This window comes from Microtus oregoni, unplaced genomic scaffold (assembly GCF_018167655.1).
Source record: "Microtus oregoni isolate MIOR12 unplaced genomic scaffold, Mior012 000003F_ref0000135, whole genome shotgun sequence".
NCBI lineage: Eukaryota > Metazoa > Chordata > Mammalia > Rodentia > Cricetidae > Microtus > Microtus oregoni.
In genome coordinates this window covers 22771183-22798614 of record NW_024543062.1, presented here as the reverse complement: position 1 = coordinate 22798614, position 27432 = coordinate 22771183, and the positions used below count along the sequence as shown (strand labels likewise).

Sequence of the window (27432 nt, the reverse complement as noted above, 5' to 3'; positions counted from 1 at the left end):
TGTCTGAGAGCAGGACTGTTAGGGCATGTAGACACTGTCTTTGTAAGTGTCCATGAGCTTGGACAGAGGACTTCCTGTGACTCTGCTGCCTCCTACCTTCCGTCTTGGGAGTCATGTAGATGTGTGATGACTGTTCATCTGAAAAGATCTCCCTGTTCAGTTCTTGGGGCTTCTCATGTGTCCTATGGAAGAAGGTGGCTTTTAGAAGGTTCAGATGTGCTTTAGTCTGGTTTGTGTTTTCTTCTTTGTCATTGTCTCAGGCGCCTACAGATTTTGAGGAAGAGCAGTGGCCATTACACCAGTTCCCAACTGGTGGCTTAATGGCCATTTAGAAAAGTCAGGGTTTGCATCTGTTCATGTTGAATTGTAAACAACCACATTGGATTCATGAGGAAAGGCTAGTGAAAGAGCACAGAGTAGCACTGCATTTGCCGTCTTCATGTCATTGGTCAGCTACATGTCATCTCTGCCCTTTGAGAACGGTAAGGGCAACTGATCTTAATCCCATCTCAGGAGGCTTTTATGGTAAAGGTAAAGAACTTAGCCACATCTGCCTTGAGAAGGTGAGACACATGACCAAGAGATGTGAAATCCTCTTCCCCATTAGATTTTTAGGAGAGTCAAGAATCCTAGATGTATGGAAGAGTTGAAAAAGTGTTCTCAAAACTCGCCTTTGCCTGCAGCTAAGATGCTTTGTGGAGCCTGGCTCCAGCCTGCTTGTCTCCTCAGTTCAAGTGTTGTACCTGCAGTGCCTCATGTGCAAACAGAAGTTACCACTTTAGTTGGTATCATTTTGTTTTTCCTTTAAAAATGATAATTTGCATCTTCCAGTGTAAACTAACTAGTGCCTGCCCTGTATATTAGAATTATGATTCACAAGGAGGCTTACTATGTAGACAAACATATTTTCTCTCCCTATGGTCCCTGGGTGCTGTCAGCAAGTGGTCTAAAAGATAAGAGCTCACTAGCTAACAACATCCATCTAGTGTTAAAGATGCAGCTTTCACATCCGAGCTTAGCTACCAGGTGTGACAGAGTGCACTGTAGCCCTTGGACTTGGTAGTTATGGAAGCCAGAGTGTTCTTTCCTCTGCACATACTTGAATGTCAAGTGAGCTGTTGCTCTCTTTCTTTTATATTAGAAAAGCATCCGGTGATGGCCAGGGGGCTCAGTAGATAAGGCTCATGTAGCAGAAGCCTAATGACCTCATATAGATACCTAAAACCCACTCACAAGTAGAAGGGGGGAACTAACTTCACAAAGTTGTCCTCTCATCTTCTCACACGGCTGAGGCACTCATGCCCCATGTACATATATCATGAAGATACAAAGAGCATCAGCCAACTGGATGTAAATGGGTGATAGGAGAGTAGTATTAACAGATGAAAATTGTCCCTACAAGCAGCAACCACCTTCCTGACCCATACTTTGTCATTTCTTTTTATGCCATTAAGCAACATTCCAAGAATGTGTGGCTTGTTTTCACTTTGTTGCATTTTTTTAATCCTTATTTATTGATTGATTTTGGGGGGGGGTGCTTTTATTTTGTATTAGGTATTAGAACCTACCTATATTAGCTCACTTTATTAATTTTGGGGAGAACTTCAGGGGCCAGACTGTACCTTTTGTTAATGAGTTCAGATAACTCTGATGAAAATAGCTGTTTAAGAAATGCACAGGGGGCTGGAGAGGTGGCTCAGAGGTTAAGAGCATTGCCTGCTCTTCCAGAGGTCCTGAGTTCAATTCCTAGCAACCACATGGTGGCTCACAACCATCTGTAATGGGGTCTGGTGCCCTCTTCTGGCCTGCAGGCATACACACAGACAGCATATTGTATACATAATAAATAAATAAATTAAAAAAAAAGAAATGCACAATAGCCAGGCATAACTATTTAAGCCTTCATGTCCCTGTAATAATAGAGATTTGAAAACATAAGAAATATACCTGTTGCCGGGTGGTGGTGGTGCACGCCTTCAATCCCAGCTCTCGGGAGGCAGAGGCAGGTGGATCTATCTCTAAGTTTGAGGTGAGCCTGATCTACAGAATGAGTTCCAGGATAGCCAGGGCTACACAGAGAAACCCTGTCATGGAGAAAGGAAAAAAGAAAAAGGAAAGAAAGAAAAAAAAATATGCCTATTAATAATTTTAGTCATTATTTTTCTTTGGCTGTATTATAAACACCAATAGCTGATTGCTTGCAAACTTGTACCAGTTAGACCTTAAATATGAAGATCTATTAGTTATGTTATAATGACACCATTTTCTGGTTATGTATATGTTTTTTTACAAATATTTTTTGCAGCCTCTTTATTTGTAGATGTTGTTTTTGTTTTTCTTTTACAGTCTAACAGTCTATTTTCTGTTTTGAAGTTGGTGATATACGCGGGGCCTAACACAAACAGTAGGAAGGTTGCTGAGTATGGAGGCAACACTCTGGGATATGGCAGCCGTAGTGTCTTAGGAACTGGTTGGCCGAAGGACTTGGTGAAGGTATGGTATCAAGTCACAACCTCTTTCTAGAAAAGAAAGGTGACCATACTTCATGGGCCACGAACTAACTGTAACCCCAGAAAGCTTTTGCCATGGGGACTTTAGTTAGTTAGGGTGGTTCCAGGTTGTTAGACCTACGACTTTCCCATTTCTCTTCAGAATTACCCTCCTTTTGCTTTCAGAACATCAGACCCTTGTCTGTACTAGAGATTGAATTCATCCACAGGGTTCTTTGTGGTCAGCAGCTATCGTAGCTATCTTCCCTTGGGGGTTGGGCTGCTAGTCCTTCCCAGGGTCCTGCTGTGGACAAGGACCACACTATGCTGCAATTTAAAACTTTTGACTTAATGTTTTCAAATGAATTTGTCCTTTGAAGAAAAGTAACAATCCGTTCTCAAACTGCTATGTATAGGGTTACGCTTTATAATCTGGGCCTTTGAGCTACTCACTAGTGTGTGCCCAGAGCACAAATAGGGATCAGAAGCCTACTGACCCCAAATATGCTTAGCATGTTTCCTGAGCTTGTATGCTACACACATAATTAGCGCATTGCACACTTTAATTAGCCAGTGACAATGGTCTGCCCAGATGTCTGGGTGAGCTAAATCTTGATCTACTCTTTGCCTCCTCCTTGACGCAAGTTAGGTTCAGAAGAAATGAGGGGAGAGAACAGAGCACAGGTGGATCTCAGTGAGTTTGAGGCCAGCCTGGTCTACATAGTGAGTTCCAGCTAGCCAGAGCTGCATAGAGAGACCCTATCTTTAAAAAAAAAATGAATTAATAAAATAAAGTAAATCTCTAAGCCAGAGATTTGGTGGTAAACTCCTGTGATCCAATACTCTAGAGGATGAGACAGGAGGATCATGAATTCAGAGTAAGACTGTATATCAAAAAAATTTTTTTTTCAAAAAATCAATCTCTGAAATACATCGCTCTCTTGAAAATTATTTGTCTTTCTTAAAGTTCATTTTCCCCCTTAAATCTTAAGGTTGAAGGCGATACAGTCACCTTCTCCTTTGAGATGAGAAGTGGCCGTGAGCACAACACTCCTGACAAAGCCATGTGGGGCTTTGCTTGCACAGTTCGCGCTCAGGTACTGAACCTAATCTGTCCTGTGTGCCTTGGTGACATAGATCATATTTGCCCTGAAAACAGGGCAAAATATGAACCACTCTTTCATTTGTCTCCTCATCAACAAATAGGAACCTAGCAGGAGTGAGTGGTCGTTCTGTGGAATTAAAGGAGATGGGACCTAAAGTCAGTTCAGCAGCACAGAAACCTGTGGCTAGGGTTCTTTGAGGCCTGAAGAGGTGACCTGGCTCTAGCATGTTCCCACAGGGCAAAGGCAGCTGAACACTCAGTTGGCATAAGCGTTGGAATTCCCCCTTGGGTTATACTATAGACTTGGAGGTTATTAGAACTTGACCCAGCTGAGCCTCCGCCTCTCAGGCCGAGCTGCCAGCTAGCATGTGAACCCTATGAGACAGGGGTCTCTGTCCTCTATCAGGCAAAAAGGACTACTACCCAGGAGATATGCAGGTGTTTCCCTGTAACCTCAGTGCACTCAGTGACAGAATAACTCTTCTTTGACTAGGCATAACCTAATAAAGCATTCTAGCTTTTTGCACGTGGTTTGTGCTTGTTTCCAAGGTGAAGTTCACTCCTCAGAACTGTGTTGAGACCTCATTCAATGGTCATTCCAGTGCCAGCCTTTGTTTCTGATGTTGGGTACTGTACCCAGTGCTGCTCTGTGAAACCCAGTGGGGATGGTCCAGTGTGGTGCAGTTCAGCTTGCAGTGCTCTGCTAGTGTCCACTGACTGTGCATGTGGTTTGCCCCTGTGTGTATTGTAGGAGTCCTCGGAGGATGTCTCGGGAGGCTTGCCCTTCCTGGTAGACCTGGCCTTAGGTCTGTCTGTTTTAGCTTGTTCCATGTTAAGAATCCTGTACAACGGACCAGAAATTACCAAAGAAGAGGAAGCCTGTCAGGAACTATTGCGTTCCAAACTTTTACAAAGGTAACAAAGTCTGCATGGAGAAACTTTTGCCCACAAACAGTAGACTTCATCTGGTAAACAGCACTCAGTGCATTTCTCAGTTAAATGTGCCACTACCTGACCCTTTCATTGGTGTCTTAGTATCTGAGGAATGGGATAAAAATGACACCTCCTGCCTTCTCAGTCTTACTTTGCTAACTTTTCTTGGAACTGCATGAATTTTTCTCCAGCTCAAAGACTGTACAGATAGGGTAGATGTATGATGAGCAAATCAGACATAATGGGGGGTTGTAACCGTGTGATGCTTTCAGCTTTTACTATGAAGCCCCAGGGTTTCTTAAGTATATGTTGGAAAGGATGTAGATTCCCAGGGAAAAAAGGAGGTAGCTTTCACAAAGTGCTCAGTAGCCTTTGGAGAAGGTTTGCTGAATACATACTGAACACATCATATGAGCTTTCTTGTATCTGATGTAGCTACAACCACTCAAATGGCTTTCTAGTAATCTTTGTTAAGAAGGAGTGAAGAGCCTCATTTCTCTCTTTCCAGGTGCCAATGGCAGGTGGAGGCCAATGGTGTTATCTCCCCTGCCCTTACTCCGAGTCCCTCTCCACTGCCTCTGACCATAGAAGAAGACAGAGAATTTACCTACCCTTCAGACGTCCTTGTGCCTCCTGTTGGGAACTACTTTGACCTGCCTCGGATCAGGCTGCCTCCAGGAATCATGATAAAGCTCAGGGAAATTTCTGGGCGTGCACGACCTCAGTTTAGACCAAGTATAAAGTATGTTCAGATCATGGGGAGACCATGTTTCATTTTATGTCTAGCTAGTGAACCTTGAACTTTAAGTTTACTTGGGCTTGGTGTTAGCTCAGTGGAAGAGTGCTTTCCTATCATGCTTAAGTCTCTGGGTTTGAGCCCTGACACCATAAAAAAAATTAGTTCAGTTATGTAAAAACCTTTTGTTTAGTGGTGGACAGGAGTTGAGTATTTAGTGAGCCAACCAGGTAGCATTGCAGCCAGTGGCTTTCATTGTGTGGCTCTCCAGTCACAGCCAAGCAGCCCTGGCAATATTGGTGTGCAGCCCCACTTCACCCTTGTTGAAACTGAGGGTCTAATGGTGGGGCTGTTAGCTGTGTCTTAAAATGTTTCCTATGGAATTCCAATGCCTGGTAAAACTTGACAAGCTCTAAATTTTCTTTTCTTTTTTTTTTTTGTTTTGTTTTGTTTTTTTGTTTTTTCGAGACAGGGTTTCTCTGTAGCTTTGGTGCCTGTCCTGGAACTAGCTCTTGTAGACCAGGCTAGTCTCGAACTCCCGGAGATCTGCCTGCCTCTGCCTCCCGAGTGCTGGGATTAAAGGCGTGCGCCACCACCACCCGGCCAAGCTCTAAATTTTCCTCTGACAATTTGACCTTCCATGTGACCTCAGCATCTTTTGATTTCCATACAGTACAGAAAGATGTCTTTACTTCTGATTCCCAAGGAAGAGACAAACTCAAGTGTTAGAGTCACAAATGTGCTTGTGCTATTCTCAGCTGAAGTCATCTTCACGGGTCTCCCCTTTCCTATGCATACAATGGCACGTGTGTGGAGGTCAGGAGACAGCTTGTAGGAGTTGGTTCTCTCCTACCATGTGTGTCCACGGGATCAAATTTGGTTTCTTAGACTTGATAACAAGTCTCTTTCTCCACTGAGCCCTCTCAGATCCATAAACAGTATTCTGTATAACCTAGTATATGCATCCTGTTCTATCACTCCCAGCCACTTGCTTTTGAAATGGGTTCTTACTCAATGAAGCTTGACAGTTGGCAATGCTGGCCATCAAGTGCCTGGATCCTCTTGTCTCTCTACCAACCCTTGAGACTGAAGCCATGTGCAGCCTCGCCTGACTTTTATTGTTTTTAGGTTTTGGTTTTTTTGGTTTGATTGTTTTTTGTGAGACAGAGTAACTGCCCTGGTTGTACTGGAACTCACTCTATAGACCAGGCTGGCCTCAAACTCAGAGATCCTCCTGCTTCCGTCTCCCAAGTGCTGGGATTAAAAGCGTGTGCCACTACTTCCCAGCTGTCATCTGACTTTTATGTGGCTGTGCTCAGGTTTATTTATCCAACCCAGTGAGCCAGCTCCTCAGCTTCCAGAACGTCTGGTCAAGAGCTTTAGACTTATTCCAGCTGTAATATGACTCTAACTCAAAATATACAAGTCTTACTAAGGGAGATCTCTTTAATTTTGATCTTCAGCTTCATTAGCCAGTGTCAGTTTTATCAGCTACTATGCTAAGCTAATTGCTACCAAATATCATCTACAGTGCCACTATCTCTTCCTCTAGTAGAATACAAGGTTATGGTAAATCAGGATTTGAGTCAAAGCCTATGATTTCTAGCCAGTTGCATATGGTGCTGTTAAATTAAGTTTATCATACACCTGACTGGTTTCCATTGTCACCACAGAGAAGTGATTCAGCCTGACGTCATGGAGGAAATGGTAGTGTCTTGCGTTATTAAGCACTTGAACTTGGTTGATGCACTGCAGTCCCTGATCAATTTCCAATATCAGGAAGAACATGCTGAGGAATATGATTTATTATGTAAAATTATGGGAGAGACCTTTAAGAAACTCAATGCCATGGAGAGACAGCTGCAGGTAAATGAAAAGGAGGAATGTATTAACTATTGGAAACAGTTTTTTTTTTTTTTTGGCAAGTTAAATAAATTTTCGATAGGGGGCTGGAGAGATGGCTCAGAGGTTAAGAGTACTGATTGCTCTTCCAAAGGTCCTGAGTTCAATTCCCAGCAACCACATGGTGGCTCACAACCATCTATAATGAGATCTGGTGCCCTCTTCTGGCATACAAACATACATTGCAGGAATGTTCTATACATAATAAATAAATAAATCTTTAAAAAATAAATAAATTTTCGATAGCTGTTTCCCCAGATTCCAAACTTTGAGATTGTCCTCGTTTTTTTTTTGTTGTTGTTGTTGTTGTTGTTGTTTTTTGCATCTGCATACATGTTGTGTTTTCAACCCTTCTAGAGTGTGGCTGAACTGGAGCAGAAGTGGCAAAGTGAGGTTGAGGATGCCATGCAGGGCAAGCTGGAGAACAATATGCCTTTCTTCTATGATTACCATTTTAATGAGGTGAGTGCACTGTAAGTCCCCACTGGGGACCACTTATAGAGCAAAGGTTCCACACTCATGCATGCAGAGAAAGTAGTGTTTCTTCTGGAACCTTATACACTGCGTGACATACCCATTCTCTAAAAGGTTAGATGAAAATAGCTAGATTGGCGTATTAGTATACAAGTCCTTGATTTTAAACTGGTTGAATAGCTTTGAAGAAGGCTAAAGAAGTTACCATTATCAGGCTGGTGAGATTCTCAGTGGGTTGAGGTGCTTGCCACCAGGCCTAATAACTAACCAGAGTCCCAGCCTTGAGAGGAGTTGTCCTCTTACCTCCACACAGGCATTGTTGCATACATGCACATACTCCCACACTCGCACAGTAATAAGTAAGCAAATAAGTAAATAGAAGGAAAAGATAGTCCCATTATTATCAAATTTTGCTTTCAAATCTTAAAAATGAAAACAAAAATATAAAAATACACTTTGAGTTGTAAGTCCTCAGAAAACAGGCCATGCAATTTTTAAATTTTATCAAATAGAAGTATATAATTCCAGCACTCAAGAAGTCAAGGCAGGAAGACTGTCAATTCGGTGTCCGCCTTTGCTACAAACCGAGACACTGTGTCAAAAAGTTAGGTCTGAGGCTATATATCTGCAGTAGAGCACTTGTTCAGCCTGTCCAAGACACTGATTTAATTCCTGCAGCTTGGAAAGTGGAAACAAAAGCAGGGATCAGTTCTGACAACAACAGAGTGCACAGACCAAAGGTGGTGGTTGGACCTTAACTTCTTTCTGCTCTGCTAAGTAATGGATAGATAGTAAACCTGGTTCTTGCAGATCATGCATACCATCTTTTCTTGATTTTTCCTTCTTTAGAACAAAATGAAAGAACTAGAACTTTTGTGTTCAATGAAGGAAGTCTCCTTTGATGGAAATGATCTTGAAAACATGGTTCTCTCACTGAGGTTAGTGCCGTTACTCACTCAAACTGGCTTCTCACCTTGGTGCTCAGAACACTGCAGGTCCAGTTCTTGCTAGTTTTTTTGTGTTGCATGTTCACCAGATACTCAGTTACTTACTGGTAAGTCTGCAGCTCTTCTTTGAATGCTCAGAAAGTAATACAGGCATTTGAAACAAAAAAAAAAGCAGAATCGTTGGATGAAGAAGGGACAGGTGAGCAGTGTTCACTAGGTAACTGCTTAGCTCCTGTCCTCATCCCTGAAGGCTGAGTGGGGTGAGCTGGAGAACAACTAAACCCACCCTAGTCTCTCTCTCTAGGGAGAAGTTCCTCCAAGAAGTGAATTCTCTCACTCAGAAGCCCTCTCACCCTCTGGCCAAAACAAAGACGCTGGTGAAGAGTCTGATGAACCGAGCCGAGCTGCTGCTGCACGTCACCATTGCAGCCCAGTCAGGCCTCACCAGGAGCATCTCAGGGACACCAGCAGAGACACCTGGTACTGCTCCAGGCTCTGTTCATAAATAGACATCAACTATTGTTAAATAATCCACTCCTGGGTTTTTCTAGAACAACAAAAAAGGAAATATAAGCATTTTCCTTCTTGCCTCTTATTTTTTTAGTCTCTAAGACTTTAATCCCTATGGAGTCATCCTGAATGGATCCCCTTTGGCTTTGAAGGTTCCTCCTGGGGCATCTGAGGAGTACAATGGCGTGTGTTTATGTAATCAGTGCTTCCATGCTCCCTGTTTTAAGCTCATGGTTTTCATAGTTACACATGCTATTATTTTTCAGAGTAACAAGCATTTATGTAATCAGCATTGTGAGTCTTTTATGTGGCAGTTTTTTCCCTCCCTCCCTCCCTCCCTCCTTCCTTCCTTCCTTCCTTCCTTCCTGGTGTATCTTCGTTTTTGTTTTTTCAAGACAGAGTGATGGAGTTTCTCTGTTTAACAGCCCTGGCTGTCCTGGAACTCGCTTTGTAGACCAGGCTGGTCTGGAACTCACAGAGATTAACCTACCTCTGCCTCCCAAGTGTTGGGGTCAAAGGTGTATACCACCACCACCAGACTGAGTCTTTTTTCTTTACACAAAACTGGGTGGGTTTTCATTATATAAGATCTTCTGGCAGGACTTGCCGTGAATTGATTATTACTGGAAATCCCCAGATGACAGGTTTTTTAGATTTCTTTATTTATTATGTATACACACACCAGAAGAGGATACCAGATCTCATTGTAGATGATTATGAGCCACCATGTAGTTGCTGGGAATTGAACTTAGGACCTCTGAAGCTGGTGCTTTTACCCCAAGCCATCTCTCTAGCCCCTAGATCACAGTTTTTTAAAGTTTAAAAGTTTTTTTAAACAATTATTTTATGTATATGAGTGCTTTACCAAAATGTATGTCTGTGTCTGGTGCCGGCAGTCTAGAAGAGGGCATTGGATCCCCTGGAACTGGAGTTACAAATGATTGTAAGCCACCATATGAATGCTGGGAACCAGCCCAGGTCTTCTTGAAGAACAGCAAGTACTCTTAACCTCTGAGCTTTCTCTCCAGACCCCTCTTCCACATTTTAATTCTTGGTTTGAAAATGTGTCTCCCAAGGAAATAGTTACCCACATGGTCCACTCTATATATTCCTGGTCACTGTTGCCTTTGTTTAACTAAAACAGCCCATTTTTAGAGGAAACTTCAGTTACTCAATAAAGTTGATGATACTTTTCAGGGGGGCTCGCAATCATAGATAACAAGCTCGTAGCAATTGAGGAACAGGTTTACCATATTTTAGATTTAAGCTGCCTACTCTTAAGATGTGAGAGGACTTTTCCCTACAATTTTGACTTATTTTATTTCAGTTTTCCCCCCTTTTCATATGTGTGTATGGGGACACACGTGTTCTTGTGCCTTTGAGGCCTAAGGTTGGGAATTATCCTTAATTGCTCTTTCACTTTATTCCTTGGAGCAAGGCCTCTGGCTTAAACCAAGAGCTCACCCATATGGCTAGTCTTTCTTGCTAGCCAGCCTATTCTGGAGGCCACCATACCCACCTGACATTTACATGGGTTGTGGGGGTCTGAATACTGGTTCTCAGGATGCTATGACAAGCTTTTTAATGTTTGAGTCATCTCCCCAGTCCCTCAATTTAGTTATTTATTTTAAATAAAACAACTTGGGGCTGGAGAGATGGCTCAGCAGTTAAGAGCACTGGCTGCTCTTCCAAAGGACCAGGGATCATTTCCCAGCACCCACATAGCAGCTCACAACTGTCTGTAACTGAAGTTCTAGCGTATCTAACTCCCTCACACAGGCATACATGCAGGCCAAATACCAATACACATTTTAAAAGAATTTAAATAAATAGATATTTTTAAAAATTTAAAAAGTAAAATAAAACAACTATGGGACTAGACAGATAATTCAGTTGTTAAGAATCCTTCCTGCTCTTGCAGTATACCATTTCAGTCCCCAGCGCCCATGTTAGGAGGTTCACAGTCACCTGTAACTCTAGCTTCTGGAGATGGGATTCTCCTTTGGCCTCCATAGAAACTGACACTCGGGGCTGGAGAGATGGCTCAGTGGTTAAGAGCATTGCCTGCTCTTCCAAAGGTCCTGAGTTCAATTTCCAGCAACCACATAGTGGCTCACAACCATCTGTAAAGAGGTCTGGTGCCCTCTTCTGGCCTGCAGACATACACACAGACAGAATATTGTATACTTAATAAATAAATAAATATTAAAAAAAAAGAAACTGACACTCATATATGTGTATACACATACACATGCATACACATTTAAGAATGAAATAAATCTTTAAAAAATTAAAAATAAAACAATCATTGTCTTGTTGTTAATGGGTTATCTAACAGGAAAATACAGTCATGGTCCAGCTCAAGTGTAATATTTTCTCCAACAACTATAATCAAGGTAGAGCTGTCACTCAAATAGCCCAAAGTCAACTTAATATTCCTAAATGTACACACAGTCAAAGGCAGTCTCTGAAATAAATGATTCTGCATTTATTTTAATGAAGAAATTTGGAGGCTGGCAAAAAAAAATCAGGTTCCAAATTGTGCAACTAGAGAACAAAAGCCAATCTAGACAGTGCCAAGGCCCTGCCCTGTAAAGATATAGGGATACAGCACAGTGGGTCAGTGCCTGTATGCCTAATTAATATGCAGTAGCCACGGTCAATCCCAATACAAAAAAAAATTAGGAGGGAAAGGAATTGGTGTTTCCATTTTGCGTTTTCTTACCTTTTTCATCTCTTCAGTCTTGTACACTGAACCTAAGACCTTCTGCATACCAAGAAAATGATGTACCACTGAGCTGTAGCCCTAGCTCCCTTCCTTTTGAGAAGGCTTATATTGAAGCTGGGCATAATGACACACACCTTTAATCCCAGCACTTGGGAGACAGAGGCAGGAGGATCTCTTGAGTTTGAAGCCAGCCTGGTCTACAGAGTGAGTTCAAGCACAGACAAGGTTACACAGAGAAACCCTGTCTCAAAACAATAAAAAGAATACTTAAATGAAATGAACAATGATAGTTATTAAATGAATCTTTGTCCTTTCTTTGGAAATCTAATTTAATAATAAAAACAAAAGACTTTAAATTTTCAAGCTAAGATAAAGTTTAGTGACATATTTAGGTTTTTAAAGTTACCCCTTAGTTTGTTGGGTATTGTCTGCTAGCTCGATCACCGGTTGATCCCTGACATAAAGTGAAGACGCAGTTAGTGTGGTGCTTCCATTACACTTAGCTGTGCTGTACCTCTCTGCAGACGAGACAGAAGTGTTAAGCATTTTTCCTTCTTCTTACAGCATGTAAGTCAGCTTCAGAAACAAAGGTGGCATCTCACGCTGTCCGGCAGCCAGTTTTCCTTCGAAGCATGTCTGCTCCTTCTGACCTGGAAATGATTGGTAACGAAGACTTGGAATTTACTAGAGCAAATCAGAGGTAAACAGTTTTTGGCCAAGGCAAGATCCTAATGTTTAGAGCACACAGTGTTCAGACAGCCTCCCTGAGCATGGTTGTTTGCTCATTTATTACAGTTTTGTTTTCTGTAGACGTCGTCACGTGACCAGTCACCGCAGTAGCTCCTTTACACTCTTGCAGTCGTTGGCCATCGAGGACAGCAGGGATAAGCCCACTTACAGCGTCCTTCTGGGGCAGCTCTTTGCTTTCATTGGCACCAACCCTGACCAAGCGGTAGGTCACAACATGCAAATGAATGGCTTTTGGCAGCTGGAAAATACATGATTGTGAAAGTCAGTGCCATGTTCTTGTGCATCTCAGGTGTCCAGTAGCAGCTTCCTTTTGGCTGCACAGACAAGGTGGCGGCGGGGAAACACCCGGAAGCAGGCCCTGGTGCACATGCGGGAGTTGCTGACTGCTGCCGTGCGAGTTGGGGGAGTGACACACCTGGTTGGGCCAGTGACAATGGTCCTTCAGGGAGGACCCAGGTCAGTGGTTTCTCTTTAATTCACACTGTTCCATCCACCATGGGCCAAAGCACACAGGGGCATTTGCTAATATTGTTCCCTCCCCCCCAAAAAGTTTCTCTGTGTTTCCCTGGCTGTGCTAGAACTCGCTTTGTGAACCAGGCTGGTCTCAAATTCAGAGGTCTACCTGCCTCTGTCTCCTTAGTTGAAGGTCTGAACCACCGCTGCCCGACTGTTCTCAAATATTTATAGTGATAATGTGATTTTGGAAAATATCTCAGGATACAAACAGAACATAAAGGTCTCTTTCACACTTTTCATCCCAAATTGCCCCTGTTCTTTTTGAGTTTGTTGTATCAACCATATACACATACACAGCTCCTTCGGTCTCTTTCTTTAATTATACATGTGTCATGTTTTCACGTAGATGAGTTTATGTTATGTGTTTGTCCGTCCCTATAATTGTGTTTGGTTTTCTCAGTACATCTTGATTATCATGGTCTTTTCAGCCCATCCTTAGGGATCTGCTTTTTCATTGTTAAAAGCCCCACAATACTTTGGTTTTTATACTTAACTTGTGTCTACTAATGGACACATAGGATCATTATTTTCTTTTTTTTAAAATATTTTTTTATTTATTATGTATACAATACTCTGTCTGTGTGTATGCCTGCTGGCCAGAAGAGGGCACCAGACCTCATTACAGATGGTTGTGAGCCACCATGTGGTTGCTGGGAATTGCACTCAGGACCTTTGGAAGAGCAGGCAATGCTCTTAACCTCTGAGCCATCTCTCCAGCCCAGGATCATTATTTTCTTTTGATTTGCATTAACTGCAGTGATGCAGTCTCCATGCTTTCATACACTTTAGTGATAATTTTTATTTGATCAATTTCTCAAATCATCATTATAGATTCTAACTCAGAAGGCTTTGGCATATGTTTGGGTAGTTTTTCGTGCTAGGGGTTTGAGGCCCTCAGCAGAACAGGAAAGGCTGGAGCTGCCACTGGGGCCTTGTGCCTTCTGGTGGTGTTTGATGCAATAGCCAGCAAACAGAGGGTCTATGACTGCTCAAGTGAATGTCTGGAGAAGGTTCTGTCAGCCAGAAAACCTTGTGCCGTTTTTAAGAAACAGTGTTAGCATGGTAGAGGCTTAAAAGACTGGATGTTAGGTCTTGCTTCTGTCCATCGGGCCTCCCTGGTTGTTGTTCAGAGACCACCATGTTAGCAATCCCTGTGACAAAGCCTATGACTACATTTCCAGGGTGCCTGAAAGGAACTATTCAGACACCAGCCACCCCTACTTTGATAATCATTTCCCCATTTTTGCACAGTTTTTAATATCACTTATTGAAATTTTGAAAATATGAAGAAGATTTCAACGAATAACATTCTAACATACAATCTCATAGCATTTTAGTGTTTGTTCTTATTTAATTGTGGGTCTTCACTGTGCTGCTTCCACAGCAGGGACTACATCATACTCAACAACCCTGTTCTGTGTGTGTGTGCTTGTGCGTGCGTGCAGGTGTGTATGCGTGGACATGCATGTGTACAGGCAGGCACACAAAAACCATGGTTTATGTGTGGCAGTCATAGGAGAATTCTGAGACTCAGTTCTTTCATTCCACCTTGATGAGGCAGGGTCTATTTTCTGTCACAGCAGTGCATCCCCCAGACTTGCCAACCCATGGGCTTCAGGCTGGTCCTGCCTCTGCCCCCTACCCTCACCCTCATAGGAGTGTGGTATTAAAGGTGCCACCACATCCAGCTTTTTAAATTTCTGTTTCAGAAAGCAAATTCTGACTTGTGCAGACAAGGCCTTTACCCACTGAACTGTCTCTTGGCCCAGTTCCCTATTTTTAAACTCTACATTATTTATGTTTATTTTTGTTATCATAGACAGTGTTACATTGCAAATCTTTGTAAGTAAAACTATAACTTCAGCTCTCAATTAATATTAATTGAAATAGAATCGGTCCCATGTTGTATTTTTTCATTGGAAAAGGATTATTTTTCATTTCCCAGGCTCTTGTCCTCTGCTAGTAATTGGAGCATGAACTTGTCTAACCTGACTAGATCTTTGCTTTTTTTTTTTTTTTCGTCATCATGGAAAAGGCCAGCTTGCCCACGTTTATTGTCCAAACATTTTATATACCCACACCAAATTGAGCGGGGAAAACCTTTGCTTTTGCATTAGTGTCACTACCTTTCCAGTCCTCAGTGCTGCCCAGGATATGACAGACATGTCTCGTGCTTATTATTACATGCATTCCCCGCTCTTAAAACTGCTCTGTGTTTAGCTTTATCACAGGGTCTGAAGAACCCTGTAGTAGAGAGCCTTCTGTAACTTTCCCTAAGCCAAGATTGCCTGGGGTCCTCCTACATGGGGAACATCTTATTAAGGGACCCTTGGGAATCCTTCCCTACATTTTTCTATGGCTCTGCAGCTTTTGACACTGAGCTTGGTGATCTCCAAGGTTTTTTTAGCTCTGGATTCTTAGCACTGGGTTCTTGGAAGGGCTCTTGTGCTTCCCTCATTACACATTGGTTCTTGTCTCATAGAATTGAAGAGCTCACCTGTGGTGGGATGGTGGAGCAGGTCCAGGAAGCCTTTGGTGAGACCATGACCTCTGTGGTGTCTCTGTGTGCTCGTTACCCTATTGCTTGTGCAAACAGCATTGGACTCCTGTGTACCATACCTTACACTAGGTGAGTGCGCACATGCCATTTGTTAAGTGTAGATTATACTCAATGTATTCAACTAAGCAGAAGGCAATTTTTTTGTTTTGTTTTATCCTGTTTTTTAATTTATAAAATTGTATTTGGGGAGCTAGAAAGATGTCTCTTGCTGAGGATATGAGTTCCAGGGGATCAAAAACCTTTTTCTGATATGTGCAGCCACCTGCATACATGATATTCATCACACTAGACACAAATGCATACACATAAGTAAAAATAAAATCTTATAATTGGATTTGTTTTGTTTTGGTTATCTAATACCTCCTAAAGATTCCGTCCTACTGGCATGTGTCTAAAGTTCCTTAGTTGGGTTGCTGTGTGACCAGATGTTGCCATTAGGATTATATTACTGTGCAGATATGTCAAAAAAAGACATATCTGGCAAGGATCTTTTGTCTTGGTACAATTATTTTCTTTTTGGATCATTTAATTAGTAGCTTGGAGCTGTTAACTATTCATGGACTCATTTGAATACCCTATAATAAGATAATTACTTGTTGGGGGAGGCTGGAGAGATACTCAGCAGTTAGAAGTTCTGGCTGCTCTTCCAGAAAACCCGGGCTCAGTTCCAAGTACCCACATGGCGGCTCACAACTGTCTACAACCCTAGTTCCTAGGCCTCCAATGGTACCAGACACACACTGTGCATGGATAAATGTGGAGACACAACACATGAATAATCTTTTTTGAAAACAGATAATTATTTTATCTATTATTGAGTTGACATTCTATATGAACAAACCTGATTTTGAAAGCCCTTTTCTAAGGGCTCACCACAATAGGAAAAGTGTCCTACAAACAAGGTACCAATATATTCCACCCCTCTTTAATAACTCGAACCTTCCTGAGATCTTCACAAAGGCTTGTCAGTTGTGTGGTTCATTCCATTTCTGCCCTTCCCCAGGAGTGAAGAGAAGTGCCTGGTGCGCAGTGGCCTTGTGCAGCTCATGGACCGACTCTGTAGCTTGAGCAGTCAGACCGAGTCCAGCTCTAGTGAGAAGCAGACAAAGAAGCAGAAGGTAGCCACCATGGCCTGGGCTGCCTTCCAGGTGTTGGCTAACCGCTGTGTGGAGTGGGAGAAAGAAGAAGGTGAGCAGTGGGACTCCTCTCTATCCCTGTGAGTGGCATAGGAGAAGGCAGTATTAATCAGGTGGTCCTCACCAACTGTGGAAGCTCACAGATGCCCTGTGGCACACCAGGTAACATCCTGCCCAATAAGGAAGATATTAGCCCCAAAACTGAGATAATTTCTCTGAAATTGTTTATATGGTACTAACAGTCTCCATATTTCTGTGAAATGATTGTGCCACTGTATTTTAAAGAGGATATTTTCTTTTTTTTTTTTTTTTGTTTTTTGTTTTTCGAGACAGGGTTTCTCTGTGGTTTTGGAGCCTGTCCTGGAACTAGCTCTTGTAGACCAGGCTGGTCTCGAACTCACAGAGATCCGCTTGCCTCTGCCTCCTGAGTGCTGGGATTAAAGGCGTGCGCCACCACCGCCCGGCTAAAGAAGATATTTTCATATTCTACTTTTGGTGTGCAGTCCAGCTTTAAAAGTTAACTCGAAAGGGCTGAAGAGTTGACTTAGTGGTTGGGAGTACTTGTTGCTTTTGCAGATGACCTGGGTTCAATTCCCAGCACCTGCATGTTTACTCACAACTATAGGTAACTCCAGTCCAAGGGTACCTGACATCCTGATCTCACCTTACTGGTACTAGGCACACATGGTGCACATACATACATGCAGGAAAAACACTCGTACATTTAATTATTTTATTTATTTATTTATTTATTTACTTACTTACTTACTCTTTTTTCATTTTTCGAGGCACAATTTCTCTGTGTAGCCCTGGCTAACCTGGAATTCACACTGTAGATCAGCCTGGCCTTGAACTCAGAAAGCCACCTATCTCTGCCTCTCAAGATCTGGGATCCAGCCGGGCGGTGGTGGCGCACGCCTTTAATCCCAGCACTCGGGAGGCAGAGGCAGGCGGATCTCTGTGAGTTCAAGACCAGCCTGGTCTACAAGAGCTAGTTCCAGGACAGACTCCAAAACCACAGAGAAACCCTCTCTTGTAAAACCAAAAAAAAAAAAAAAAAAAAAAAGAGCTGGGAGCTGGGATCCAAGGTGTGTGCTACCACCACCCAGCTACATTTAATTTTGTTTGTTTGTTTGTTTGTTTTTTGAGACAGGGTCTCTCTGTGTTACAACCTAGCTATCCTGGAACTAGGTCCTGTAGACCAAGCTGGCCTTGAATTCATAGAGGTGAGCCTGCCTCTGCCTTGGGTTAAAGGCATGCACCACCACCTCCCGGTCTTAATTTTTTTTTTTTTTGAAGACTTTAAACTTTTATTAAAAGATATTTTTGAATTACTTCTTTTGTAGTTTACTCTTTTGCTGATTTTTTTAAAATTGAATTTTGTTGAGCTCTACGTTTTTCTCTGCTCCTCTCCCTGCCTCTCCCCTCCCCTTCAACCCTTACCAAGGTCCCCATGTTCCCAATTTACTCAGGAGATCTTGTCTTTTTCTACTTCCCCTGGCCTTAATTTTTTAAAAGTTAACTGAAGAATAGTTTTCAAATGTCCAAGGTCTGTGTATCTACCTTGTCTGTCTATCTGCCTATTCATTCTTCCTCAGTGTCCAAGGTCTGTGTATCTACCTTGTCTGTCTATCTGCCTATTCATTCACTATACATTTTTTTTTTCAAAAACAGAGATTTTCTGTATCTTTGGAGCCCATCCTGGAGCTAGCTCCAGACCAGGCTGCCCTTGAATTCACACAGAACCACCTTCCTCTGCCTCTTGAATGCTGGAATTAAGCGCTGGGCATGTGCCACCACTGCCTGGCTCACTGTACTTTTTTAAAAAGAATTTCTGTTTTCTTTTCTGTTTGTGTTTTTGGTTTTTGTGGGGTGTATATAGCCCTGGCTATCCTGGAACTCACTGTGTAGACCAAACTAACTTATAGAGATTCACTTGCTTCTTCTGCCTCTTGAGTGCTGGAATTAAATGTGTATGCTACCATACCCTAATTTTTTGTTACATATATTTGTATGTGAGTTTTTTTTTATTTGTGTTCATACATGTGTATGTGGGTATACATGTGGAGTCCAAAAGACAACTTGTGGGAGTTAGTTCTTTCCTTTCATCATGTGTGTCCCAGGCATTAAACTCAGGTTGTTTGGCTTGGCAATAAGCGTGATTATCCACTGAGCCAATTTGCAAACCCTCACTTTGCATTCTAATGTCTCTCTTTTTTTCTTTTTTCCTAATTTTCATAGTTTTTTGAGACAGGGTTTCTCTGTGTAGTCCTGGCTACCTTGGACCTAACTATGTAGACCAGGCTGGCCTTGAATTCAGAGATCTGAGATCTAACTGCCTCTACTTCCCAAATGCTGGGATTAAAGATGTGTACCTGGCTGTATTCTATTGCTTAAAAACTTATTATACTATAGAGTAGATAGAAAAGAAGTTATTGTTCCCTTAAGAACTATGGTCTTGGGCTGGAAAGTTGGTTCAGCTCGAAAATGCTTGCTGTTCTTTCAGAGGATAAAGTACAGTTCCCAGCACCCACATTGGGCAACTCACAACCACCTGTAACTCCAGCTTCAGGGGACCTTATTCCTTCTCTCGCCTGTTTGGCATCTGCACATACGTGTGCAGCCAGTATGCAGACATACACATATTAAAACAATAAATCTTAAAAAAAGAACTGTGTCTGGCAAACGAAATTGGTGAACAAATAATGATAGCATGACAGGAACCCAGGCCCCAGTGGAGGTACTAACATAGTTCTATGGAACAGACGGGCGTGAATTAATTGTATTGCATTCTCATGAGGAGGTCTTCCCTCAGTATTTACTGTTATGCATAGGTATTGTTTAATGAGACTCTGACTGGTTAATGGAACATTGAACAAGATAAAATGAGTCTAATGGATGCTTTAATGTAGGGAAATGGAGAGGGAGGACTCACCATGCAGAGAGAACAGGGAGGACTCACCATACAGGGAGATAGAGAGAGACCAAGAGGAAGCACTCACTATACCTACTGGTGTGCTCTCCTTCAGTGCTCACTGCTCTTCCTTTCCTTCTTTCTACCTCTGAAGGTGGCTCCACAGAGGCTGTACACTCAGGGCTGGCCCGTCAGGTGTCCAGTCTCCTCACCAACCACCTTGCCCGAGCCACTGAGTGCTGTGGCAACCAGGCTGCTGGAAACGATGCCCTGCAAGATGTCCTGAGTCTTCTCAATGACCTCTCCAGGTATGGAAGGCCCTGGAGCAACCTGTTCCCCTTCAGTGGCTGGAGTAACTTTTGCTTCTGTTTGTTGTTGGAATATCCAAGTTCCCAGACCTTTTTGATATACTTACAAGGCAGTGGGGATGCTTGCTGGGGAACTTAGACAAGTGACTCTCTTCATATGAGTGATCTGTAAAGTCATCCTTATGGTTTTTTTTGAAAAAAAGTCATCTAGATGTGGTATTTAGTCTCAACATGTGAGGATTATCTAGAAGCGTAATACACTGTTGTTTGCTTTATGACTTGATGGCACAAGCTCATGGCCTTGCAGGCATGTGCACCTGCATTTCAAACCCAAATTTTGGTTATTTCAAAGTAATGTAAAGGATCAGTCCAGGCTGGTGGGTAGCTTGATGGTGTCTGATGTGTATAAGACCCCAGCCAGGTTCCATTCTCTGCACCACACACTCATCGAATCAGTCAGGGCTTGTAATTACTTTGTTCTTTTGCACTATATCTTTAAAGAGGGGTGATTTCTAACTGGAGGTTTCTCTCCTGTCCATTAGTTCCTGAATAACCACTCTGAGACTTAAAAATTAACTTTAAACTGTTTGGCCTATTAGCTGAGGCTTATTATTAACTGACTCTTAACCCATTTCTATTAATCTATGTATTGCCATGTGCCCCATGGCTTATCAGTATTGCTCTGACATCTTCTCCAGTGACTGCTGGCATCACTCCGACTCTGCCTTCTTTTTTCCTATATTTTTGCTTGGATTTCCCACTGCACTATACTGCGTGGCTGTTGGCCAAATCAGGTTCTTTATTAACCAATGGTTATAAGACATATTCACAGTATGTGGTCATCCCAGATCACTCCATGGGCATTCCCATGTCATTACATGATAGTGTGTTCTTTGGCTTTTGCTGGCCCACTATGTTTAGCTGTTGCAAGTCACTGGTGTTAGGGACTGGAGTACTGTGACAGCTTTGCTTCTGGCACACACTTTCTGAAGGCATGAGTGCAGAACTGCATAGCTCCTAGTTTGGGCTTCTAGCCGTGGTGCTCCTTGGAAACCCTCTGGACACATGAGCTCGAGGCTCCAGAAAAGATGCAGAAATCATCCTTTTCAGGTGTTATTGGTTAGTTTTATAAACGCTATTGTTTGCTTGCTCTAGACTGCCGTTCTCTGCACACATAATATCAAGTTCATGCCTTCTTCCTGTGGTCTGAGCTCACTGGTTTGTCTAGCTTCACCTAGGGAACACTTGTTTTTGATGTCTTTGGATGATGCCTTCTCAGCATAGCAGTCTTTTTCTCCCTGTCTTGCAGGAGCCACATAGGGAAAGCCATCTTGAGCCAGCCAGCCTGTGTATCCAAGCTCCTCTCCCTACTGCTGGACCAGCGTCCATCCCCAAAGCTAGTGCTGATCATTCTTCAGCTGTGCCGTGCAGCTTTGCCTCTGATGAGCGTAGAGGACTGTGGGAATGTGGAGCTCCCACCCTGGAGCTACTCTGTCCCCTCCCTGAACAGTGAGCAGGAGGACCCTAGTGACCCAGCCTCCAAGATCGCCTCTCTGCTCTTAGCCAAGCTAGCAGACTATGTGGTCCCAGGTGAGGAGTGCCTGAAAAGGAAAATGGTGCTGGGAACTCAGCTCCTGCTTGTGGCCAGGCCCCAAATGTACCTGTGTGTTCCATGATAAAGAGAGAGATAGTGGGAGAGGGAGAAGTAAGAAGCTTCTTATGTATGGGGAACTGCACAAACAGTGTTGCAGTGTTTCTGAGTGGACCTTGTTTTTTTGCTTTAAGGATGTCAGACGGTTCTTTCTCCAACTGCTTCTGAACCTGACACCACATTGACAAAAACCAGTCCCAAGAATCCCTTAAAAGGAGATAAAGATCCTGGAGAAGAGAGTGAAGCAGTGGACGGCAAGCTCTCCATATTCATCCACAAGCGGGAAGATCAGTCCTCCCATGAAGTCCTCCAGCCATTGCTGAGGTGACTGCAATGACTATAGTAGCAATGCCACCAGGACCACCCATGTCACAAGCACTGTGCATATGGTGACTGCTTCAGCCCTCTTGACAACCCAAGTAGGCACTGCCACCCCTGAACGCAGGCCTAGGCCTCCAGAACTCCAGTGTGAGCTGTGACTTGGTGCTTCCTGTCTAAGCCAGCAGAGAACTCAGGCATGTGGTGAGCCAGTCACTGTGTCACTCCTGTGGGTCTGCAGTGACTCTGGCTGTGAGAAAAACAGTGCTTCAGATGTTGGCACTCTTCAGCTAAGGCAGAAAAGAAGAAAGTTTTTAAAACATTAATTGAATGAAGTATAAATAATACAATGGCTCAACAAGGAAACAAAAACATGTAATTATCCTTACAAGGCAGTGGGGATGCTTGCTGGGGAACTTAGACAAGTGACTCTCTTCATATGAGTGATCTGTAAAGTCATCCTTATGGTTTGGGTCCCTTGTTTGCCAGGACAGCATAATGAAAGCAAGTGACCTCATCTGAGCATCGTCATAATAAGTGCTCAGGTGAAGAACTCTCCAAGAGCATGTGGCTGCACAACCATCACAAAACTGATATAAAGAGGCCCATTCTGGAGGAGAGGGTGCTAGATTATTAGGAGCAAAAGGCAGGCCTTCCCTCAGGCACTGCATTCATGCTGCTGTTGAACCTCCTGTGTACCAGGCTACCTCCTTATAACTGCCTTATAACTCCTTAAAACTGCCATGTTTATCTGAATTCTTAAAAACAGACTTTGTTTTGGGTCCTAAAATATCTATAATTATGAAAGTTATTTTTCTAAAAAGAGTCTATGGATTTTTAAGAGCTAATTTTAAATCCAGTAAGATGATGGCTCAGCAGATAAAACCCACTGCCACTAAGCCTGGTGACCCGAGTTTGTGTCCAGAAGCCACTTGATGGAAGGCAAGAACAGACTCCTATAAATTGTCCTATGATGTATACACCCATGCTGTGGAGCATGTATTCTCTCTCTCTCTCTCTCTCTCTCTCTCTCTCACACACACACACACACACACACACAATATGAAGCCAGTGTTGGCATCTAAACAGGGCCTGAGCACTGTTTGCTGAATACACGTGCCCCGTTCTGACACTCTCCGTAAAGTAAAAGGCCTCTCTGCCTTCTTTTTTGCAGTAGCTCAGAAGGACGACCCTTTCGACTTGGTACTGGCGCCAACATGGAAAAAGTTGTGAAGATGGACCGAGACATGACCAAGGTAACCTCATGAGGAAAGCTGATGGAAGAACTCATTTGTCACACTTTGGGCTTTTGAAAGAAGTCGTTATTTTAAGAGTTAATTCAGTTGGGTGTGGTGACATGGCCTGTAGTCCCAGCTGAAGCTCAGTTTAAGGCTAACCTGAGCAACATGAATATGATATATGAGATGTTAGCTCAAATTTACTAAATAGCCAAGAGTAACTTTCTACTTCCCCCACTTCCCAAGTGCTGGGATTACAGATTACGACACCATGCCTGGTTTTGCAGGGCTGAAGATTAAACCCAGAGTCTCATACATGCTTGATAAGCACTCCACCAACTGAACTACATTTCTAGGAAAATAACTTAATTTTGACCTATATATTTTTCTTAGCCCTTTTAAGAAAGTTTTATAGTCATAAAATAATTATGAAATTGAAGAGAGGTGAAAGATTGAGGATGCAACTCAGCACTTTGATCCCCAGCACTTTGTTTTACCAGGAGTGGTGACATACACCTGTAATCCTAGTGCTCCAGATGTGGAAGAGGCAGGAGGGTCAGAAGTTTAAGGTTTCCCATTTTATATCACAAGTTTGAAGCTAACCAATCTCAAAAAGACAGACAAAAGAGAATTATAGACAAAAAGATCATAAAGATATAAAACATGCTCGCATTCACAACTCATTAAAGGAATAAAAGCAACAATGATGAACAACTTTTTTAAAACAGGTATTGTTATGAGATGTATATACTCATTAGTGTCAAGCATGGGTGAATAGACATTTCAAGAGTTCCGGGCTAGCTGGGTGGTGGTGGCACATACCTTTAATTCCAGCACTCAGGAGGCAGAAGCAGGCGGGAGCTGGTTCCAGGTCAGGCTCAAAAAAAAAAAAAAAAAAAAAAAAAAAAAACAAAAACCTACAGAGAAGCCCCGTCTCAAGAAACCAAAAAGAAAAAAGTTCCAGGTTATCCAGGGGTACATCATAAGACAACAGCATATTCTTTTCTTCTGTTTTATTTGAAAACCAAATAAAATAGAATTTCTGTATCTATAAATAAGAGATGACTAAATTCATTAGCGCATCTAGAAACAAACCTAACTCAAAACCAATCAATCAGATTGTAAGATGTGTTTAGAGCAGAACCCAAGAATCACAAAATCACCATTTACAAAGCAAAATCTAAAGGATTCCGAGTTTATGGAAATGTCTGTCCTGTGATATGTTTCATGTTGTGTATGGTGACGGGAGGAGATCTGAGAGAACATAAGTTAGGAAGAATGAAATGAACAGTGTGCTGTCTTCAACCCAAATGCAGGGTGGCTGCTGTGAAGTGATCACAGAGGAGGCCTCAGCTGCCCTTCGGAAAGCAACCAAGTGGGCACAGTCAGGCCTCATTGTCAGTGTCGGACCACCAGTGGAATCCATCAACCCAGAGACTGTGAGCGGCCTGTCTACGGGAGACAAAAAGAAAACTGCCCAAACCTCCATCTGCCGAGAGAGGAACTCTGAACTTGCCAGGTAGGCCTCTCAAGGAGGTACCACCTGTAGGGATTCTTCCAGACATACTGCATAATGTGTTTGATAGTAGGGTTTTAATTGTATACCATCCCTTAACCTGCTGAAAATAAGAAGGAGAGGCCAGAACCACTCATGGTTGTAGGATTGCTCCAGGGGAGAACCACAGAGGCAGTGCTGAAGCTGCCATGAGAGCCAAGTGGACATGACAGATAAGGGAGTCTTCTGAGTGTTAGTGAACTGCTTTGCACATAGTGCTTCCTCACTGTCCCAACTGACCACACACCTCCCTTTCTAGGGTTAGAGTCAAGGAGCTTATCATGGTGTTGTGCACTCATAGGTGAGGAATAGCTGCAGCCTGTGCCTGTCTTTGATTCCCAAGGTTTCTGTGGTTAAAAACAAACAAACAAACAAACAAAAAAACCCAGAAAAACAGCTTAGGGTCCATTGTTGCAGAATGTGCTAGTCAGCACTTCCTAACTTGAGATACAGGTTAGATATGGTTTAGAGCTTCTGGGGCATAGTACTGGTATTGGCCCAGTTCTTGGTTGTGTCATAACAGATCCTGTTGGAAGCAATTGTTTTACATTTCAAGTTAGGAGCTAAAGGAGCACTGAATGAGCCAAACTCAGGCTTTTATTTTATATAGCCCTAGCTGGAAATAAGCCTTGCAAAGGCAAGTCCCCAGTGATCTAAGAACCTCCCATGGGTTTCACTGCCTACCATCAGTACCACTTTTAATTACTGTGAACCCTTGGGAGACAGACGATACTCAGATTCTTCACATAGCACAAAGAAAGTTCAAGAAGTGGTTTCTTCCTAGTGTTGATTTTGCTTGACTGTCAATAAACTCCCAGTCAAATGTAAGCCCTTTGCCATGTATAAGCAGGAAATCTTTTTATCCTCATTCACTCTGAAATCGCTTTTTTGTACTTTTAAACATCATTGAGCATTGAAAGTTATTCATGTTGGCACTTGTAGGACTGACCCTGTGCGACCCTTCATCAGTGGGCATGTGGCAAACAGCATGGCTGCAGAAGTGATTGCCTTGCTTCATAGCCTGCTAATGGCGCCTGAATCAAATGCTGCTCAGATTTGGACCACAACGGCAGAAAAGGTTAGCATGGGGCTTCTGTTCAGCCAAGGGAGCAAGAATGAAGCAGCATTATAGTCATACATAGCAAGGGTCTTCCCAGTAGTGAGTGTTCCCAATTAGTCAGACAGTCCTGCTCTCCTGGAGTCTCCCCTGCCTCTGCTGGTTCTGACTTTGCAGACTTGCAGATGTCAGGACAGTGGTCAGGGAGACAGTGGCAGTTCTTGTTTCCTTTTGCTTGCATCAGCTTGGTACTGACATTATGGTGTCATGTATCCTTGATTTATTGGCCATGTTCAGCATACCTGCAGTCCTAAGGAGGCCTTTGTATGTGATTGCACTGCCAAGAGCTCCCATCTTGCATTGCTCCATCACAACGGTAGTCTAGTTGCCTGAACTGCAGCTCTATAACTAGTTTCCCTTTCCACTGCCACTCCTCAGGCTAGAGCCTGAAACACGCCCTAGAGCTGAATGTTGAGATACAGGCCTTGGGTATTGCCCCCTCAGGTGAATGACTGCTTAATTTTAGTGGGTTTGTAATACAGTGTTAGAGTCTCCCATATTATGAAGTTGTATATTTCTAGATCTGTCTGATTATACAAAGGTACCTGAGGGCAGAATGTTACTGGTCACACCTAGTATAGTAATTTTGGTCTCTTCTATATGCAGAGTTCATGTGATAGCTGGACCCCAGGGCACTGTTAGTCATTCCACTATTCTTGGGACCAGTAGCCAATATTTTCTTCCCTGTGCCTGGCCTCCTTTTTTTCCCCCCTTATTATTTATTTATTGGCTAGGCAATTAAAGGCCAGACACCTTTAATCCCAGTACTCAAGATGCAGGGGCAAACAGATCTCTGAACTTGAGGCCAGTGTGGTGTACAGAGTGAGTTCCAGGGCAGCCAAGGCTACACAGAGAAACCTGTCTCAAAAATAAAACAAAGTAAACAAAAAAAAGATTCATTTATTTTATCTTAGTGTGAATGTATTGCCTACATTTGCATACCTTATGTATTGCCTACATATGTGTACCACATGCATGACTGGTGTTTGTGGAAGTCAGAAGAGATTGTCATCAGATCCCCTGGAACTAGAGTTAAAGATAGTTGTGAACCACCATGTGGGTGCTGGGAACCAAACCCAGGTCCTCTGCAAGAGCAGCCAGTGCTTTTAACTATGGAGCTGTCTTTCCAGGCTCTGTCATCCTCCTTGTTACACACAGGTTCTGTCCAGAGCACTGATGTACATTCCACAACTGGGGAAATATGCAGAAAGTATCCTGGAAAATGGCAGCAGCAGTGGCAGGAAACTTGCCAAACTTCAGAGGATCGCACGCCAGGCTGTTGCTGCACTCTGTGCACTTGGAGGCTTTAAAGAGACAATCAAGATAGGCTCCGAGGTCCAGGTAACCCACCACTGCTTTCCCCAGGCATTATTACTGCTCCTCCATTAACCAGTGGCCTTAGACAGCTATCATTTACCCAGAAGGACCTTGTTCCTTGATGCTAAGGAACAAATCTGAGGGAGTCCTAGGTTCTCATCGACATCCTTCTGTACATTATTCAAATGCTAATGCAGAACTGTATGATGTTAACTATGGTATTCGTAT

The 27432-nt window shown here is 42.9% G+C and overlaps 1 protein-coding gene across 8 annotated transcripts in view; it reads left to right on the top strand.

The window, feature by feature from the left end:
- Positions 1-27432, top strand: part of Hectd4 (HECT domain E3 ubiquitin protein ligase 4) — a 191178-nt gene that overhangs the window by 96293 nt on the left and 67453 nt on the right. For 5 of the 8 annotated variants that reach the window (XM_041649103.1, XM_041649102.1, XM_041649107.1 and 2 more), the window contains exons 22-41: positions 2347-2493; positions 3482-3586; positions 4346-4509; positions 5036-5269; positions 6937-7129; positions 7523-7627; positions 8489-8577; positions 8891-9066; positions 12389-12524; positions 12635-12776; positions 12864-13030; positions 15573-15719; positions 16654-16838; positions 19855-20008; positions 21318-21598; positions 21794-21983; positions 23152-23233; positions 24532-24734; positions 25713-25848; positions 27046-27228. In XM_041649103.1, the coding sequence (XP_041505037.1) occupies positions 2347-2493; positions 3482-3586; positions 4346-4509; positions 5036-5269; positions 6937-7129; positions 7523-7627; positions 8489-8577; positions 8891-9066; positions 12389-12524; positions 12635-12776; positions 12864-13030; positions 15573-15719; positions 16654-16838; positions 19855-20008; positions 21318-21598; positions 21794-21983; positions 23152-23233; positions 24532-24734; positions 25713-25848; positions 27046-27228 (3219 nt within the window). The remainder of the gene's footprint in view (positions 1-2346; positions 2494-3481; positions 3587-4345; positions 4510-5035; positions 5270-6936; positions 7130-7522; positions 7628-8488; positions 8578-8890; positions 9067-12388; positions 12525-12634; positions 12777-12863; positions 13031-15572; positions 15720-16653; positions 16839-19854; positions 20009-21317; positions 21599-21793; positions 21984-23151; positions 23234-24531; positions 24735-25712; positions 25849-27045; positions 27229-27432) is intronic. The other 3 variants (XM_041649106.1, XM_041649105.1, XM_041649104.1) reach the window with 1 other exon arrangement.